The 19,086-nt window shown below is 59.2% G+C and overlaps 2 protein-coding genes across 6 annotated transcripts; one reads left to right on the forward strand and one right to left on the reverse strand.

Moving 5' to 3' along the window:
- Positions 1-459: 459 nt before the first annotated feature.
- Positions 460-8,686, reverse strand: YKT6 (YKT6 v-SNARE homolog). Of its 5 annotated transcripts, none has more exons than XM_069035660.1 (8): positions 8,586-8,686; positions 8,078-8,199; positions 4,145-4,227; positions 3,327-3,427; positions 2,367-2,471; positions 2,117-2,182; positions 1,619-1,720; positions 460-1,220 (listed from the first exon to the last, which is right to left on the reverse strand). In XM_069035660.1, the coding sequence occupies exons 2-8, from the start codon at positions 8,179-8,181 to the stop codon at positions 1,185-1,187; spliced, it is 597 nt and encodes a 198-aa protein (XP_068891761.1). In that variant the 5' UTR covers positions 8,182-8,199; positions 8,586-8,686; the 3' UTR covers positions 460-1,184. The 5 variants fall into 5 exon arrangements, with proteins under 5 accessions (XP_068891761.1, XP_068891764.1, XP_068891762.1 ...); XM_069035663.1 differs by having other exon boundaries at positions 8,507-8,685; XM_069035661.1 differs by having other exon boundaries at positions 8,460-8,685.
- Positions 8,687-10,435: 1,749 nt separating this feature from the next.
- GCK (glucokinase) lies at positions 10,436-17,530 on the forward strand. Its single transcript, XM_069035471.1, has 10 exons — positions 10,436-10,480; positions 12,810-12,972; positions 13,093-13,247; positions 13,455-13,574; positions 13,665-13,760; positions 14,093-14,192; positions 15,869-16,052; positions 16,269-16,424; positions 17,040-17,273; positions 17,386-17,530. The coding sequence occupies exons 1-10, from the start codon at positions 10,436-10,438 to the stop codon at positions 17,528-17,530; spliced, it is 1,398 nt and encodes a 465-aa protein (XP_068891572.1).
- The last annotated feature ends 1,556 nt before the right edge of the window (positions 17,531-19,086 follow it).

Below are 19,086 nucleotides of genomic sequence, written 5' to 3' on the forward strand. Positions count from 1 at the left end.
GAGGGGGCGGGATGGGTGAGGGATATTAATTATTTTTTAATTATTCTGATGATTTCTCTGCATGCCCTTTGCGCGGGAGCAACCCTCGGGCGCTAACGCTGTATGTCGAGGAGCTGAGCTGTTCCTGTCCCATGAATGCTGGTGGATCGTTGCCAACTTTTTCTCTTTCCTCCCCTTTTCTCTCATTCTTTTCTGTCTCCCCCTCCCCAGCATATCCCCCCTCCCGTGCCCCTCCCCCAAAAAACCCTTTGTCTTTTCTTTCTGAGCCTTGTAAGTGTAAAAGATGACTCTGATTTCGTTTTTGTCTCGGGAAAACTGCAAATAAATTATGAGGAAAAACCAATGATCATTGAAGTAGAAGGTGGAGAGAGAAGGCCAAGTGCATCCGTCCCTGCTGGGGTGCCCAGGGCATGTCCCTCTCAAATCCCACCCCAGGATGCCACAGAGAGGGAACAGAGGTACAACTGCCAAATACGACTTTATCCCCCTGGCCAGTGCAGCCAGGGCATGGAAACAACTGGAGCACCGCAAGGTACAGCCCAAGCCCAACTTTTCCCTTCCCGAGGAGGAGGAAGAGGAGGCAGTGAGGGCTGCTGGGCCCTGGCAGGTGCTGAGCCCCCCCCACCCCGGCTGGTGGGAGCAGGGGAGGGGCTCTGAGGTGCAGGGCAGGCTGGTGAGCTCCCCCCTCCTCCAGCACTGGGACACAGCTCCAGGCGCAGGGAGAAGCTACCCAGGGAGGCAGTGAGCACCCCCCACCCAAGAAACCTCTTCTTTTTCCCTTCCCCCCTTCTCCCACCCCCCAGCTCACCCTTAGGACACAAATACATAAAAGCCCCCCCAGCCCCTGGGATGGCAGGAGGGGACTCCACCTGCCCCCTCAGCCCCCTGGACAGCAGTGGATGGCCCCTCCAGGCTTCTGGGGGGTGTGAAGGCAAGGGAGTGCGTGGCCGGGTACCCCCTGGTCCAAGCTGTCCCAGGAACAGCAAGGGTGGGGGGTCTTCAGTGTGGACCTCCCCCCATGTGTGCTGGCCCGGTGCCAGCCTTGGTGTCCCCTCAAGGTGGACAACAGTCACATCAGCCCAGGGGGCTGAGGACCCCCGGCCCAGCCCCAGGAACACCCCTGGGGTGGCTGCGGAGGGGGGTGGAGGGCTGGTGGTCCGGAGGTGGAGACCCCAGGCTCCATGTCACATGATTTCACAGCAGGAATTCTGCTTTCGGGCCTAAGAAGAGAAGGAAAACCATCTGTAAAACTCCCCAAGGGTTTGGGGGCTCCCAGGGCCACCCACCCGAGGCCCCTCTCCTGCTGAAGGAGGCCAGCACAGCACAAAGGCTGATGACACGGAGGCTCCTTTCCTTTTGGCCAGAGCTGGTGCCAGGAACTGGGACGGGCATCACCCCCCACTCACTGCAGGGTGCAGGACATCCCCAGTGGGGGGCTGCGGGGCTCTGCAGCTGGAATTGGGGCTCTCTCCAGGCCCAAAGCCTGCAGCAACACGGGTGATCCCTGCCTGGCACCCAGAGCTGTGCCCCAGGGTTTATCCATTGGGGGTGACCCCCCAAGGATGACACTCCATCCATCTCCAGCTCCCTCAGGGAGGGGGTGACCCTCCACACCCACCGTTTTGTAGAAGGCTTTGGACTGTGCTCCAAGCACCTCTGATTTGGAGACCAGGTCGTCCAGCTTCTCCCCACGCTCCAGCAGTGATTCCATGGTGTTGTGCTGCCAGAGAAACATGTGCTGAGCCCCAGCACCAGCCCCCCACACCCTGTGGCAGGAGATGGAGGTGCCACCATCCCCCATCCCACCCTCCTACAGTCCCCCCAGCTCTGCAGCCCCAAGGGAGATGGGAACTTGGCCGGGGGCAGGAGCAGCAGAGCTCCCACTGGGTCACCAGGCACAGAAAAGACTAGCATTTGGAGGAGGGGTCAGAGCCCTGGTGCTTGTGTCCAGCCAGCTAGGAAATGCCCAAGGAGAAAAAAGGAGGGAAGGGAAGAAGGGGAAGGGAAAAGGAAGCTCCCACACCAGGGAGGCCTCCGGGGTTGACTCTACCCCTGCCCCATACCGTGCCCCCAGGGACCACTGGCTTGTGCAGGCAGGAGCGTCCTGCAGCCTCACCAGGATGATTTTGGTCTCGTCCAGCTCTGCCTGCACTCGGGTCATCGGGTCGGCATCACGGGGGTTCTGGGGAGAAACAACATGGTGCTGGCACCACCACAGGGACACCAGGGTCCCCTGGACACAGCTCCAGAGCACCGGGGTCCCAGCATGCGCCAGAGTGTTGCCCACCTCCCCTGCCACTTTCAGGGCTGGAGGGAACACAGGGATCCTCTGTCCTGGTGCCCTGCAGCATCCCGGGGGTCTGTACCTGGTATTTGCTGAGGTATCCATCCAAGGCAGAGTAGCTGATGGTGGCAGGTGACCCTGAGGGCCAGTCCATCTTGCTGACCTGCCTGGAGAACTCATCCAGCACCTGCCAGGTAAGGAAGCTGCAGTTACCACCCAGGAGCCGCAGCTGTGGGGCCACAGTGGCTGGAGGGGTTTTGCTCATCAAAATAGGAGATCTGGAGATTTTTGGGAAGGGACCTTACAGCTCATCCACACCCCTGCCATGGGCAGGGAGACTTTCCATTAGACCAGGTTTCTCCAAGCCCTGTCCAGCCCGGCCTTTGATACTTCCAGGGATGGGGCAGCCACAACTTCTTTGGGAAACCTCTGTTAGTCCCTACCACCCTACAGGGAAGGACTTCTTCCCAATATCCCATCTCACCCTGCCCTCTGGCAGTGGGAAGCCACTGCCCTTTGTCCTGTCCCTCCAGGCCCTTGTCCAAATTCCCTCTCCAGCTCTCTTGGAGCCCCTTTAGGTACTGGAAGAGGGTCTGGGGTCTCCCTGGAGCTTTCTCCAGGCTGGAAAGGGTTGTCCAGCCTTGACACAGGCTGCCCAGTGCAGTGGTGGAGTCCCCATTCCTGGAAGCATCCAAAGAAACACATAGACATGGCACCTGGGGACATGGTTTAGTGGTGGCCTTGGCCACGTTGGAGAAATGGCTGGACTCGATGGTCTTGCAGGGCTTGTCGAACCAAAACAATTCCACTGTTCCATGAGAGGTGCTCCTGCCCTCTGACCACCTTGGTGACCCTCCCCCCCCTCCTCCTCCTCTTCTGAATGAGCTGAGGGCAGAGACACAAATGAACAGGCTTGGCACACGAGGACCAGAGCGATGCCCAGGCCAAGGTGGCTGGCCCCGACTCTCCACAAAGCCCTGCATGTGCCAGGGTGGGGAGACTGGAGGAGCCCCCTGGAGCAGCTCCCAGCATGTGCCCTCACCTTGTCCAGCAAGGTGAAACAAACCCGCTGTGGGTACTCATTGTCTGCGATCACCACTCCGGCCAGCCCGTCGTTCCGCACATACACGTGGCACAGGTACTCTGGGAAGGAAATTCCTGTTAGAGACGCAGCAAAGGTCCTGAGCCTTCCCCAGCACCCACCACCTTTCCCCCAGCCCCCACAGTTTCCCCCCCTCCCCAAAACCACCCTGGAGGTGTCATCAGCACCTGCGTTTTTCATTAATTCATTAGGAAAGCAGGAAGGGCTTAAAATTAAAAGCCCCAAATTGTGCTGTGGCAGGGGACCACAGCCATGCCACACAGTGTGGGACGTGAAACCGACAATACATGGTAGCCAGAGGTAGATAAAAACCAGTAGGGGAAGAGCTCAGCGTATTTTTAACTAATTTTAATTAATAACAAGGCTGGGGTGTCATTAAAGAGGCTCCAGCAGCCAATCCAGGCTGTGCCCCACACGTCCTGGGGCTCGGGAGGCATGTGAAGCAGGACAGGGAGGCTGGAATGAGGTGAGAATTTGGGATACAGAGCCTGGACTTGCATGGCAAAGCCAGTACAGCCACTCTGTGGTGGGGGGGGTCAGGGAAGTTGGGGGGGCTGCAACCCAACAGCTCCAGGGGTCCCAAGGGGCACATGGAGAGTGCAGACACTGGAGCAGTTCCCTGCTCCCTCCAAAGCCTCTGCTGCACTGAGCTGGGCTCACACCCGGCCCAGCCCCTCCCGCCATCGGTGACGCTCACCCGGGCACTGGGTTTGGTGTGACTTTCCCCAGGAATGGGGCCGCAGCGAAGCTGCTCTCACCTTGCTCCTTGACCGAGGCCCTGCTGCCCAGCGCCGAGCGCTCCGCGATCAGCTGGCTCGTGAATGTCATGAACTCCTGCACACTGCGGGGACACAGCCTGGGGCAGTGCTGGGGAAGCAGCTGTCCCACAGCACCCCGGTGTGCAGGGGTAACAAGCCCTTCCCCCCCCCAGTCCCCGAGTCTGGGCTGTGGGGCTGCAGCTGAGCACTGGGTTTTACTTGGGAGAGAGGCTGGACCCTGCACCTCTGCAGAGTGGCAACCCCCAAACACATACCTCCAGCCACCACCCAGACCCAGGGGAGCACCCAGAGCCCTCCAGTTGCAGTGACAGACTTGTGTCCTTGGGCTGAACTTGCTTTTTGGGGATTTAGCAGAAAGCAAAAACGCCACTGAACCTGGCTCTGCCCGGCCAACACCTGGTGACCAACTGCATCATGGAATCATGGAATGATTTGGGTTGGAAGGGACCTTAAAGACCATCCAGTTCCGTCCCCTGCTGACACCTTCCACTAGAATCACAGAATCATAAAATATGCTGAGTTCAAGGGACCCATCAGGATCACTGAGTCCAACCCCTGGCTCTACACAGAACACCCCAACCATCCCACCCTGTCCCTGAGAGCATTGTCCAAACGCTTCTTGAACTTAGGCTTCGTGCTGTGACCACTGCCCTGGGGAGCCTGCTCAGTACCCAAACACCCTTTGGGGGAAAAACCTTTTCCTGATATCCAACCTAACCCTCCCCTGACACAGCTCCAGCCATTCCCTCAGGTCCTGTCACTGGTCACAGAGATCAGAGCTGCCTCTCCGCTGCCCCTTGGGAGGATGTTGAAGAGCACAGGGAGGTCTCACCTCAGTCTCCTCCAGCTGAACACATCAAATGCCCTCAAATGCTCCTCATAGGGCCCCTCCAGACCCTTCCTCATCCTTGTGGCCTACTTTGGACGCTCTCCAATGGCTTAACATCTTTTTTTTATTTGTTGTGCCCAAAACTGCCCCAGGACTTGAGGTGAGGCCACCCCAGTGCAGAGCAGAGCAGGACAATCCCTCCCTGTCCTTGCCATGAAGGGCCCAGAAGTGGACACAGCCCTCAAGGGGCCTCAACAGGGCCAGCACAGGGGATGGTCACTCTCCTGGGCCTGTGGTCACACCATGGCTGGCACAGGCCAGGTGCCATTGGCCTCCTTGCACACCTGGGCTCATGCCCAGTCGCAGCCAATCAGGAGACCCAGGTTCTTTTCCAATTCTCCAGTCACTCTGCTCCAGCCTGGAGTGCTGCCCGGGGTTGTTGTGGCCCAAGACCAGGACCCAGCACTCAGCCTTGTTGACTCCTCACAGCGTTGGCCTTTGCCCATTGATCCAGCCCGTCACTCCGTGCCTGTGTCCCAAGTCCCTCTCCAGCTCCCTTGAAGCCCCACTAGGCACTGGAAGGGACCCTAAGGGGCCCCCAGATCCTTCTCTCCTCCAGGCGAACAGCCCCAGCTCTCCCAACCTGGCCCCAGAACAGAAGGGCTCCAGCCCTTAGAGCATCTCTGTGGCCTCCTCTGGACTTGTTCCAGCAACTCCACATCCCTCTGATGTCAGGTCCCAGAGTTCGAGGCAGCTCTGTAGGTGGAGTCTTACCTGAGCGGGTCACAGGGGCAGAACTCGCCCTGCCCATGCTGAGCCCAGGACAGGGATGCCCTCCCCATCCCAGGAGGATGTTTCACCCCCCAGGCATCCAGCCACCCCTGTGAGTCAAAGTTAAAGAATATCCTTAAGCCAGACCTGCTCTAAGTTTGGAAAACATTCCTGAGCCCAGGCTCAGGCCTGTCCAACAGGCTCCTCAGTGATCCCTTCTCATCCCACAGCAAAGGAAAAGAGGCCAAAAATAATGAGCAAGAGTAAAATAAACCTGTTTCCAAAACACCACATCATGGGCATGCTGGAATTAGCCAATGTGAGGCAACGCATTTCCCAGTTCAGCTGGAAAATCCCAGGAAGGGATATTTGTCAGGGATCAAGTTACAAAGTTTGCAAACACCAAGGAGTGGGACAGCTCCTGCTCGGGAGGTGACGTAGTGCCAAGGAAATGTCACTGGACAGAGACACTGGTGTGGCAAAGACCATGGTCTTCTGACTGCCTCCCACTGCTGGAAGCAATTCCAGAGGGGAAGTTGCCTCTCCCAGTTTACACATCCCTTAGAGTGGTCTGCAATCCTCCCAGCCCGGACGCCAGTTCAACGGAGACTCTGGACTGTCGGGGTTTCAGGCACTACAGAAGAAAGTCCAGCCCAAGGATTCCTGAACATCCTGAACATCTCTGCTTCGTCAGAAAGGGAACATGGACACCTTCCTCCTAGTCTAGGGATCTGCTGCCAGCCACAGCCCCCCACCATGACCCCAGGTTTTCATATCTAGGTTGGAAAAGACATTTAAGATCATTGAGTCCGAATGATGCCTTAGGTTTGAACGATGCATCACAACCCTATGTCAGTTAGATCCCAGCATGTATCTTCTTCGAGGACACCTCTTCCACTGTGAATACTGCTTTTATTTCCCAGTATTCCCAAAGGAACTGCCCACTCAAGACTTCACTCTGCCTCCCTGACCCTGCCAAATTCCCTGGCAGATGCTCAGCGGACATGAGGCACTGGCACAGCCCAGCCCTGTGCTCCCGCCCAGCAGGTTCCACAGCTCCCAGGAGCCACAGCCCTGTTTATCCCAGATCCAACCCTTTGACCCAACTCTCTGGGAACTCCACAGCCTCAAAAAAATGAATGTGCAGCATTTTAACCCAAACTTCAGCTAAACACACCTTAAACATCACACCTGGGCCAAGCTCTTGCAGATCCTCCGAGCACCACCCATGAATCAGCCTGGGAAAAGCATCAAATCCCAGAAACAGCTGCATGACTGACACACGCCCTCTCCAAACCTCACTGCTCTTCCCAAAATCCCAGGCTCTTCTTCAGGCAGAGACGCAGCCTGCTGTGGGGGAAGCCCACAGCATAAACACACAGGGAATTTTCCCAGGATTTGGGAAAACAAGAGCTGCAGCTACAGAGTGTTTTGGGATTGGAGCTGATGTCACACGCTGGCACCGCTCCGCGTCCCACTCGCACATTTGGCTAAGAAAGAGCTTTTTAAGACAGTCTTACTTCAGTCTTTCCCCTTTACCCCTGGAATTACAGAACCAAATGTGCCTGAGGCTCCATAAAACCTTGGCATTGAAAATTTGAGTCCCAGAGGAATTTCCTAACCCCTTTACCATCTGAAGCAGGCACTGGGAACAACCTGTTCCACAGCATGCTCCTGCTTTGTTTGACAGCTTCAGGAGGTTCTCGGGAGCTGCCGAGAGCTCCCTGATCCCTGTGAGCCCAGAGCGGGCAGTGGAACACCAGGAGTCTGGACTGGCATCTGGGGCTCAACTAGCTCACCTGAAGCCATTGGAATAACTTGAGCAGGGTTTTGTGGGCTGGGAAAAGCTTCAGGTGAGTCCAAACAACCCATGGGCACCAGGATCCAGGAGAGTCCTGTGAGCCTAGCACAGACAGGCCTCTTCTCACCCCACCCAAGGGGAAAGAGCTGAGCCCACTCCCAGGGCACTCCCCACGCCCTGATTTCATCGCTTGGCTGCACTGGAGGATTTGTGGAGTCAGACCTGACCTACTGCTGGCTGGGGCTCCAAGAATTTCACTCCATTTCTGAGGCTGACCCATCATTCCAAGTGCTGCAGCAGGTCACAGCACCCAGGTTGTGGCTCTAGGGGTATTACCCCTTAAGAAAAGCCTTTCACTGCTGCCACTGAAGCCCCAGTGGGGCAGAAAACCTCCCAAAAGCTTCTGCTTCCCCTCCCCAAGGTCCTCCCTGAGCCACACACCAGCCTGCAGCACACAGAGGCAATTCCCCCTCCCTAGCCCCCCCAAAAGTTCCAGCTGCCCGGCACCCACCTGGATCTCTGAAAGAAGTTGAAGGTGGACACATCGTAGGCAGCTTTGAGCAAATGCACTTTGGGATCACCCTTGTAAAGGACACTTAGGCTGTAGAGCCTCATCGCGGTGGCTCCGTGTGCCTGGGGGGAAAAGAAGGGTTGGGGCTGTGCCTGGGGGGAAAAGAAGGGTTGGGGCTGAGGCCATGCAGGGGCCAGGACACCCCCAGACCTCCCTATGCCACTCCTGTGCCTGGGGTTGCCCCCAAACCCTCCTTCCGTCCTTTAAACGCTATCCCAGACAGACAGAACCCTCCCGACCCTCGGAGCCCAGTCTGACAGCGCATCCCGACCCCCGCCCAGCCAGGTCTCCCCAGTCCAGCCTAACCAACCCCTACCCTCACCTGACCCAGCTGGCCCAGCGTAACCCAGCCCCTCCACCCAGTGTAACCTGGCCACTCCTCGGTATAACCCACTACAACCCAGCCGCCGGCCCCTGGCCAGCCCTGCCCAGCCCGGCCTTGCCCCACCGGCCCAGTTCGGCCCGCAGTGCCTCAGGCCAGCGGCGGGCGCGGCTCAGCGCGGGCGGCTGCCGACACGGCGATGGGCGCGACCCGGAAGTGGAACCGCGGCGCCGGAAGCACCCCGATCTCGGACACTGCCACGGGACTCTTCCCGGTCTGCGCATGCGCCGAGACCGCTCCGCCCCTGAGCCTTCTGACCAATCATCGCTCGCCTCCCCTCTCTCCGGCCTCAGCCGGACGACCAATCAGCGCCGCGCTGGCGTTGCGGGGCAGTGCTCGTTCCGCAGGGCGGCCAGCAGGGGGCGCTGAGCCCAGCAACGGGGGCGGGGCCTGTTCGCTCCTCCCGCTGTGGGCCGGGACCGCCCTGTGGGGTGGGGTGGGGGTCCTTCTGTGGGGTGGGATTCCCCTGTGTGGGGTGGGGGTCCCCGTGTGGGGTGGGATTCCCCTGTGTGGGGTGGGGGTCCCTCTGTGGGGTGGGGGTCCCTCTGTGGGGTGGGATTCCCCTGTGTGGGGTGGGATTCCCCTATGGTGTAGTGATCCTCTTTGAGGAGGGGCCCCACGGGGGCAACAGCCTCCCCCGGGTGCTGGGGGACGCCCTGGGGACTGGGGACCCTTCCATGGGGCTGTTCTGCCCCTGGGTGGGGACCCCCCCATGGTGGGGGTGTACTGACGAGGGGTGGGGGAACCTCCCGAGGGTTTTGGACCCCTCAAAGGGGTGAGGACCCCTCTATGGGTGGACACCAGCACAGGGGCAGGGCTGCCAGAGCCCTCCTGTGCCCCCAGGTTCCCCCTGTACAGGGGGCAGGTGAGGTACTGTGGGGTGACCCTGTGTCCCCTAGGCCCTGCTCTGCCACCCACAAAACCTCTGTCCTCCCCAGAGCCCCCTCAGTCCCCCATGGGGCTGTCACCCCAACACCCATCCAGGCTTTCCAGGGACCCTCCCCAGCTCTGTGTCTGAGGAGATGCTGCCACAGACCAAGACCAGAAGGTTTTGGGGTCCACCCATGACCAAAGGTGCTCCTTATCCCATTTGGACCCCCATAGTCCCCTATTTCCGCAACACTGGGTGGATGACGCGGCTCTGGGGGTGATGGGAGTTGCCACATCCTCGTCCTCAAATCCAGCATCCATCCCCGATCTGTTGCGAAGCCTGGTGTCAATCCCAGCACCACTGGATCCCTTCCCATCCTGGGGGCTCGGAGCACTTCCCAGTCGCCCTCGGCCCTCCACGGGTGTCTGTAGGCCGTGCTGTGTCCGCGGTCTCCATGGGAGCATGCCGGTTGCCAAGCCGGCCGGTGGAGTGCTTGCCACCACCATCGAGCCGTTGGTATGACAACGGGGACATGGGTGACCCGGGGCGTGGTGCTTCGCGTGACGGGGCCAGCGGCCCCCGCGGGGAGGGTCCTGGCCGAGCCTCGCCAACACACAGGGGGTCCCCACGGGCTGCCAGAACCTGCTGCGTCGGGCTGGGACCCCCGCACCAACACCAGCCCGGGAATTTATTGACACATTGAGGAAGCAAGCGGGAGAGCGTGAGTGGAATCCCTCTGGAGCGAAGGATGTGGGGCGACAGCGCTGATCCCACCAGGGCCCCGGGCCCTGCTCCCTGCCCCTCTGCTTGAGGGTGGGGGTATCGAGACCCCCTCAGTGGGTGCCGGACTGGGGCGTCAGATGAGATAACGCAGCGAAAGTGGAGCATCCGCGTGTGGAGCGAGGGACGGAGCAGCCCAGCGCCTGCCAGACACCCTCCAGGACAGTGCAGGGGGCTCCCCCAGGCCAGGCACCACGGTGGGGGCACAGGGGCTGAGGGGGGCACGGCTTGGCCCGCAGCCCACCCCACCTCGCCAGCTGCCCCCATGCTGGATCACCGAGCCAGAATGGAGAGCAGCAGGAAGGAGAAGGTGAGGCCACTGCCAGGGCAATGCTGGGGGGCCGGGGGGGCCAGGGCATGCCCAGTGGGTGTGGGGAAAGGTGCAGATACTGGGGTTCCAGCCTTCCCTGGAGCGAGCAGCCGGGTGCTCCCAGCATCTCCCAAGGTTCCAACAGAGGTAGCCAGGAGGATGGCTGGTGGGGAGGACACCAGCTCCTGGGCAGCCTGCAGGCAGCCCAGCATGCCCCAGGGGGGTCCCCATCCCTGAGGTCACCCCCCAGCACAGCATGGGCCCTACAGCACTGAGGGCTCACAATGGAGCTGGGAGCATTTGTGGGATGTTCTGCTGGGCTGGGATGGTCCCACCATCCAAACATCGCCCTGGGCATCTTGCAGCCATGCAGCTGCATCCCCGGGATGAGATTGGGCCTGTCACCTCCTTCAGCTGGCTGTCATCGTTGTCACCGAGGCACCCAGCAGGATGGCACACGGCTCATCCCCAGTCAAAAACCAGTTGTTTGTGGGAAGCATCCTCTCCCAGATGGATTGAGCTCATGGGGTCATGGGTGAGGACAGTGGAGACATTCCCTGCTGCCAACTGGGACATGAAGGGGACACCAAGGAGACTCGGCACGTGCTGAACCAGCAGAGATGGATGTCACTGGCCCCTGCAGCCAGTGGCCACATAGTTCCCAGCTCCATCCCTTTTGTGGGACACATTGGAACACACCATTTCCATGGGATGCTGAGAGCCAGATAATGTCATGTGGGAAGAGCCAAATCCTGGCAGGGGGAGCCAAGCCCATTGTTTTGAAGGCGAGTGAAGAGATGAGTTGGTACATGTGGTGCTGAGATGGAAAAAACATTGGAGAAATAAAATTCGGACTCCTGGGTGCCAGCCTTGGGAGGGGGACCCTCCAGCCGTGGCAGATCAGGTGTTCCCATGCCAAGCAGCCCCATGGGATGGATTAGCACTGAATACCTTCAGCCAACAACCCAAGAGAGATTGAATCCAGCTCCTTGCTTTTCCTGGCAGGATTTTTCCAGTCATCCAGGGCCAAACACCCTCTGGATCAGGACAAAGCTCACCACAGTGCTGCTGTGGGTGCCCGGCTCCATTCCAAGGGGTTCACGCTGCAGCCATGTCTCTTGGGGTTTTGTCTCCCAGCACCTGGGGGTCCAGGGCTAATGGATCCCCAGCACTCAGGACCAGGATGGAGTGGGGGGGTGCCAGGATCCCACCCAGCTGTAGTGGTGGCTGAGGTCACAGGAGCTCTGCAGGGCCTCAGAGATATTTGGGCTGAGCCCCCACTTGAGGGTTTGGAGGCCAAGGGATGGCACTGGGGGCCGGGTGATGTGCCAGGATGGAGGGCAGCTGGACTGAGCCGAGGCAAGGGGTGCCCCCAGTGTTGGGATGCTCCACACCCCAAATGCTTTCTTGAGCCCCCTACCCCAAAACCTGTCAGGAAACAGTAGCAGCCTCGAGGCAAACATCTGTGTGCAGCGAGAGCACTGGAGCCTCCCCAGAGCCGGTGACTAATGAGCCCTAATGCTGCCGACTGCAGCTGGTGAAGGAGCGCCGGCTCCAGCTCCATCTGACAGCCGGGGCACCTGGCCCCAGCCCTGCCGGCTAATGGAGGCTGCGCCGAGCCCGGGGTTGCTACGGAAAGGATAAACACGGATCCTGCTTGCCAGGTGCTTCCCTGGAGTGGGCCCTGCGGCTCTCCCTGGCAGCGAGGCAAGGCAGCAACCCCTGAGAATGTTCCTGCCTGCCTGCCCTCTGCCCCACATTAGCCCCACGTTCGATGTGTGAAAAATGGTACCCACGATTCCCAGTGGGATACAGGGAGAGGGATGCTCCCAGGGAAACAAGGAAGACACACCAGAATCTTCATCATAAAAGAATCCCATATCCTTGGTGGGAGATGCTGTACTCCTCAATGGCATGGCCAGAAGTGCTCCTTGCTGGGAGTGAACCTGGGATTCATCAGGATGGGATGTCCCAGGTCACTGCTGGAATGGTGCCAGCTTCTACACAACCATCCCAAAAATTCAGCTGGGTGACAGAAATGGCAGAACCCCAGTGCTAACCCTGGTCCCCAGGGACCCCAGAGCTGACTGTGGCATCCTGCAGGCAGCACCAGAAGGGGACTTGGTGCCTTGTGACAGTTCTGTGGATTCCCTGGTGCCTCTGTTCAGCTGGAGGAGAACAGCAGAGAGATAGGATAAGGCATTTCAGGATGTCTGTGTGCCAGTGGGGAAAACCAGGCCTGGGGGAAGGAAAACTTGGCTATTTCTTGCAGTTCAGGCCCCTTGCATCCCATATCCCTCGTCCCTGGCTGATGCTGTGTTGTGTGCAGGTGGAGCAGATCCTGTCAGAGTTCCGGCTGAAGGAGGAGGACCTGAAGAAGGTGATGTACCGGATGCAGAAGGAGATGGACCGAGGGCTCAAGCTGGAGACACATGAGGAAGCTTCTGTCAAAATGCTGCCCACCTATGTCCGCTCCACCCCTGAGGGCTCTGGTACGGTGTCACTCCCAGCTCCTTGTGTCTCACCCCTTCCTCAGACCCCATCAAGCTCCATGTGGAAGGCTGAGCCTACCTAGAGCCCATCACCTTCTCCCCTTCTCCCTGGCTTTGCAGAGGTGGGAGATTTCCTGTCACTGGACCTGGGTGGCACCAATTTCCGTGTGATGCTGGTGAAGGTGGGCGAGGGGGAGGAGGGGCAGTGGAAGGTGAAGACGAAGCACCAGATGTATTCCATCCCAGAGGATGCCATGACTGGGACAGCTGAGATGGTCAGTGGAGCACACGGGGCATCCCATCCCATCCCAGTCCCTTTCATAGTGTGTGTTTCAGTGGGGACACTGGAGGGGACACCCCCATCCCTCCAAGAAGCTGGGGGGTGGCCAGGCCTGGGGAACCCATGGTGGGGACAATGTCCATCCAAGGGCAGTGGGAGGGGGGGACATCCCTTGGCAAAGGCTGGACCTCCTGTCTTCCAGCTCTTTGACTACATCTCCGAGTGCATCTCCGATTTCCTGGACAAACACCAGATGAAGCACAAAAAGCTGCCCCTGGGCTTCACCTTCTCCTTCCCCGTGCGGCACGAGGACATAGACAAGGTGAGGGGGTGGCCGGGCAGCGTGAGGGCTTAGGGGTCCCCAAGCCTCAGCTACCCCCACAGCCCCATTTTGGTCTGACTCCCACTCCAGGGCATTCTCCTGAACTGGACCAAGGGCTTCAAAGCCTCCGGCGCGGAAGGGAACAACGTAGTGGGGCTGCTGAGGGACGCCATCAAACGGCGAGGGGTGAGAGGATCAGACAGCTGTGCTGGCACCGGCGCGGTGCTGAGACCCCAGTACCCTGGCTGTCCCTGCAATGGGGTCACTGAAGCCTGGCTGTGCCTGCAGCAGGGCCACTGGAGCCTGGTGTGTCCCCAGGAAGGGACCACTGGAGCATAGCTGTCCCCATGATGGGGCTGTTGGAGCCAAGTGTGTCTCTGGGCAGGGCTGTTCCATGTGTGCACACACGTGTGCATGACACATGGCCAGGTCCTCACCCTTGGGGACTGTCAACCCCAAACCCACCTGTTGTGGGACAGCCTGACCCTCCATGAGCCCACAATGGTCCCTGTCCCCAGGATTTCGAGATGGATGTGGTGGCAATGGTGAATGACACGGTGGCCACGATGATCTCCTGCTACTATGAAGATCACCGGTGCGAGGTTGGGATGATTGTGGGTAAGATGCCCCTTCTACAGGGACACCTGGCTGGGGACAAGGAACTGTGCCATGACCCCGCTCCCCTGCTGCTTCCCCCATCCTTTCGGGGGGACACACCAAGGATGGGGGGGTGGCAGTGGCACCCTGCTGAGGTGTCCGGTGGTTGGGACATTCGATGGTATTGCCTAGCCCCAGCACTGGCCCCTGGTTGGGGCACTTTGGGAGTAGAAAGAGGGTGGTCATCATAACAGGGCTGGTCCCCACAAGGTTGTTGGTGGCTCTGGCACTTCATCGTAGGGATAGGGACCCATGGAAGGCAGCTGGTGTCAGAGAGCCAGGTGGTGGGGGTGAGTTTGAACCGTGCTGGCTCCATCCCCCACTCCCCGCAGAGAGCAGCCCCCCACGTCACCCAGCCCCTCACTATCTTTTGTGCCATCAGCCATGTGCCAATGTGCCATCTGTGCTCCGCATCCCCTCACCTGGGTAAACACATGCTGGGATGTTGATCAGCTTCTTGGGGCTGGGCTGGCCTCAGCACAGTGCCCAGAGCCCCTGGGACCCTGCTGTGGGGACAAGTGGCCAGCCAGGGCCGTGGGGACACTGCAGGGGCAGGGAGCAGGAGGGATGTCCATCCCCATCACTGCAGGACAAGGACATGCAGCTCCAAGCACAGCCCTCAGCCATGACCAGTCACTGAATCCTGGTGCTCATGGAACAGCAGGCACTGGCTGTTCAGTCAGTTCTCTGAAATGAGGTCTAGCATGGAATCATGGAATTGTTTGAGTTGGAAAAGCCTCTAAGGTCATCGAGTCCAACTGTTCCCCAGCACTGTCAAGACCACCACTAACCCATGTCCCCAGGTGCCACATCCACATGGCTGTGGAATCCCCCCAGGGATGGGGACTTCACCACTGCCCTGGGCAGTCTGTGCCAGGGCTGAACAGACCTTCTCATGAAGGAATTTTCCCAATATCCAACAGAAACCTCCCCTGGTGCAACTTAAGGCAGTTTCCCTTCTATCCTTGGAGCAACCTGGTCTAGTTAAAGGTGTCTCTGCCCAGGGCAGGGTGGTGGAATGAGATGAATTTTAAGGTCCCTTCAAACCCAAACCATTCCATGATTCTATGTTTTGATGGGTTTATTGCATCCCAATGCCGGGTGGAGTAGGGATACAGATTTGGGACCTATGTAGTAAGTTCCCAACCATCCTTGGTTCCAGCTTTCATGAAATCACAGAATGGTTTAGGTTGGAAAGGGACGTTATGGATTATCCAGCTCCATGCCATGGGCAGGAACAGCTTCACTAGACCAGGCTGTCCAGCCTGGCTTGTAACACTTCCAGGGATGGAGCAGCCATAGCTTCTCTGGGAAACCTGTGTTTGTCCCTACCACCCTCACAGGGAAGGATTTTTTCCCAGTATCCAATCTAAATCTCTCCTCTTTTAGTCTAAAACCTTTCCCCCATGTCCTGGAGCCACCCTTGAAGTAGTTGTGCCAGTCACCAGGTTGAGGAATGTCCCTCATCCATATGGGTCCCAACCCCTGTCCTGGTACATGTCTGGACCCTCTCCAGTTCTTCCCCATTGCTCCACAAGACTATCCCAGCTTTATCCCAGTTGGGATGGGAGGGCTGTGGCGGGGGGGTGTCACTGCTGCCCCCCCCGCCGCCCAGACCCATCCCCAATTCCTGGCAGGGACAGGCTGTAACGCCTGCTACATGGAGGAGATGCACAACGTGGAGCTGGTGGAGGGCGACGAGGGGCGGATGTGCGTGAACACGGAGTGGGGGGCCTTTGGTGCCTCCGGGGAGCTGGACGAGTTCCTCCTGGAGTACGACCGCGTGGTGGACGAGACCTCACTTAACCCCGGTCAGCAACTGTAAGGAATAGGAGAGATCCAGTTCCTCTGGGCATCCCTCCCATCCCCTGCACCACACTGGGCTCAGCCGCCCAGCACGGGCATCCTTCGCCCTGGACCGTGCCCATGCATGGGAACACATCCAGCAAGGAGGGGGGAAGGAAATAAGGGGTGCTGTGGGATGTGACCCCTCAAATCCCATCTCTGATGCCACCCCCTCGCCTCTGCCCCCCCCAGGTATGAGAAGATCATTGGGGGGAAGTACATGGGGGAGATCGTGCGGCTGGTGCTGCTGAAGCTGGTGGATGAGAACCTGCTCTTCAATGGGGAGGCCTCTGAGAAGCTCAAGACCCGCGGGACCTTTGAGACCCGCTTCATGTCCCAGATAGAGAGGTACAAGGCTGGGGGGTGGCACCCCAAACCTGCCAGGCTGCATCGCACTGGGAGGTTTGCGCTCTCACTCCACACTGGTCCAGGAATACTGGGGAGTCTGTGCTCTTGCTCTGCACTGGGCTGTCCCACATCAGGATCCCTCTATTCCATCATCCTATACCAGTCTGCTTTGACTGCCTCATATTGGGGTCCTTTATCCTGTTACCCCACACCAGCCTGCTCTGACTGTCCATCTTGGAGTCCCCACATCCTGCCACCCAAACCACAGGCCCATCATGATGAGACATCATGATCCCATCATTCCATACCTGCCTGCTCTGTCCCGTTTGGGGTCCCCATGACCCATCACTCCACATTAGGGGGACTCACTTCCAGGTCCCTCTGTCCCATCACCCCACACCAGCCCTCTACAGCAGTACCATGTTGGGATCCCCCATCCCATCACCCCACACCAACCTGCTCTGACTGACCCAGTTGGGGTTCCCCATCCTATCACCCCATACAACTGTCCCATGTGAGGATCCCCCATCCCATCACTCCCCCATCCCTCTCCAGCTCTCACCCAGGGTCCCCCCCCCCAGCCCTTGCTGACCCCCTTTTCTCCCCCCACCCCAGTGATTCTGATGACCGCAAGCAGATCTACAACATCTTGTCAGCCTTTGAGCTGCTGCCGTCTCGGACAGACTGTGAGATCGTGCGCCGGGTGTGTGAGAGCGTGTCCACACGCGCCGCCCAGATGTGCTCGGCCGGCCTGGCTGGAGTCATCAACCGCATGCGGGAGAGCCGCAGCCAGGACACCCTCAAGATCACTGTTGGTGTCGATGGCTCCGTCTACAAGCTCCATCCCAGGTGGGGATCTCCAGACCCTTCTCCCTGCTGACATCCCTATCCTCTCCCTTCATCCCCCAAGCCTTGACCCCGTTTGTGACTCCATTTGTGGCCCTGTGTTCCCACTCCCCAGCTTCAAGGACCACTTCCACGCCACAGTGCGGCAGCTGACACCCGGCTGTGACATCACCTTCATCCAGTCAGAGGAAGGCAGCGGGCGCGGGGCCGCCCTCATCTCGGCCGTGGCCTGCAAGATGGCCTGCATGATGGGCCAGTGAGCTGGACTCAGGGGGGGAAGGCAGGGCCAGTGGTCCCACTCGGAGCACTATGGGAGCAGATACGGACGTGGGAAGGAGGCGGCTCCGGCCCCCCAATAAACGGGGTGTGTGTGGACTTCTCTGGGGCCACTGGGGCCACTGTTCCTCATGCCTCTCCCTCCATGCTGGCAGAGACCCCCATGGGGCTGCCCCACATGTATGAGGCAGCTGAGGAGCTTCCTATGCCCTCACACCCCCCCATCCTCACACAGCTGCAGCAAGGGGTGTTCCAGCATACCCCAACTCCTTTGCTGGGGGAAAGACCCCCCCAAGGGGGTTGGCCTAGAGAAAAGGGGCTCTTTGGGGGTACTTGGGGAGGTGTCAGGGTGGAGGAGCTCCTCACCAGTGATCCCTGGGGTGCAGAGACTGAGTGCACCAGAAAGGGCCAGATGGAGGGGGGCATATTGGGGGGATCCTCTCTAGCCATGTTCCCTGAAAGGTCTGGGGCACCCCAGAGATTTGAGTTCACCAGAGGGTCTGGAGCAGAGTATTGGGGTCCCTTTGGGGGTCATGGGCACCCCAGGGTGTTGGGGTCCCTCTAAGGATCTGGCAGTACTGCAGCATATTGTGGTTCCCTGAAGGCTCTGGAGGCAACCCAGGGTTTTGAGTCACTCTGAGGGTCTGGAGCACCCCAGGGTGGAGGGGTCCTCCTGAGACACCACAGGGTGCTGGGATCCCTTTGGGGGTTTGGGGCCCACTGAGGGTGTTGGGGTCAGCCCTGGGGTGTGGGGCTACCCCATGGTATGGGCTGTCTTGGGGGTCTGGGGTTATATCTGGGATATTTGGGGCCACTGCAGGGGTCTGGGGTCACCCTGGCACATGGGGGAACCCAGGATCTAGGGACCTCTCAGGGTGCTGGGGTAACTCTTGGGCATCCGGGACTGTGTGGGGGGACTGGATCACCACAGGGTGTGGGGCCAACCTGGGGGGCTGGGACTACCAAGGGGTCTTGGTGTCCTCACAAAGCACAGGGTCACCCCACAGCTGGGGGGTGCATGTTGAGGGGCTGGGGACACTGCAGGGGTCTGTGTCACTCCAAGGGACAAAGCCACCCAGTGGTGCTGCTCCTGAAGTCCCCAGCCCCATGGGTGGCACTGGGATCCCCACACCTCATTGCAAGAGGGGAAGGGGATCCCTCTGCTCTGCTTGGCTGCAGCCCTCAGCCAGCAGGATTCCCTGTCTTCTGATTGGCTGCAGCCCTCAGCCAGCAGGATGTCCTTTGTTCTGATTGGTTGGCACCAGAAAGACATCCTTGAGCTCTGATTGGTGGCAGCCCTCAGAGACCCGCAGTCTCTCTGTTCTGATTGGCTGAAAAAAAAAAAAAAAAAAAAAGCGGTGTGGGATTCCCTGTGCTCTGATTGGCTGGGACTGAAGAAGGGATTCCCTGTGCTCAGCTGGGACAGTGCCAATGCCATGTGTTGGGGACAGTGCGGATGATCCCAAGCCCATGGCAGTGCCAGCGACAAGTGTGTGACAAGTGACAGTGCCAAGTGCAGGGACAGATGCAGTGCCAGGCA

The sequence above is a fragment of the Aphelocoma coerulescens genome, chromosome 22 (assembly GCF_041296385.1).
Source record: "Aphelocoma coerulescens isolate FSJ_1873_10779 chromosome 22, UR_Acoe_1.0, whole genome shotgun sequence".
NCBI lineage: Eukaryota > Metazoa > Chordata > Aves > Passeriformes > Corvidae > Aphelocoma > Aphelocoma coerulescens.

Coding starts and splice junctions, on each gene's coding strand:
- YKT6 (XM_069035660.1), bottom strand. CDS start 8,181: ATGAGGCTCTACAGCCTAAGTGTCCTTTACAAGGGTGATCCCAAAGTG. Junction 4,228..8,077: donor AACTTCTTTCAGAGATCCAG/GTGGGTGCCGGG, acceptor GTGTCCCCGCAG/TGTGCAGGAGTTCATGACAT. Junction 1,221..1,618: donor CCAAAGCCTTCTACAAAACG/GTGGGTGTGGAG, acceptor TTCTCTTCTTAG/GCCCGAAAGCAGAATTCCTG.
- GCK (XM_069035471.1), top strand. CDS start 10,436: ATGCTGGATCACCGAGCCAGAATGGAGAGCAGCAGGAAGGAGAAG. Junction 12,973..13,092: donor CTCCACCCCTGAGGGCTCTG/GTACGGTGTCAC, acceptor CTGGCTTTGCAG/AGGTGGGAGATTTCCTGTCA. Junction 16,053..16,268: donor CTTAACCCCGGTCAGCAACT/GTAAGGAATAGG, acceptor TGCCCCCCCCAG/GTATGAGAAGATCATTGGGG.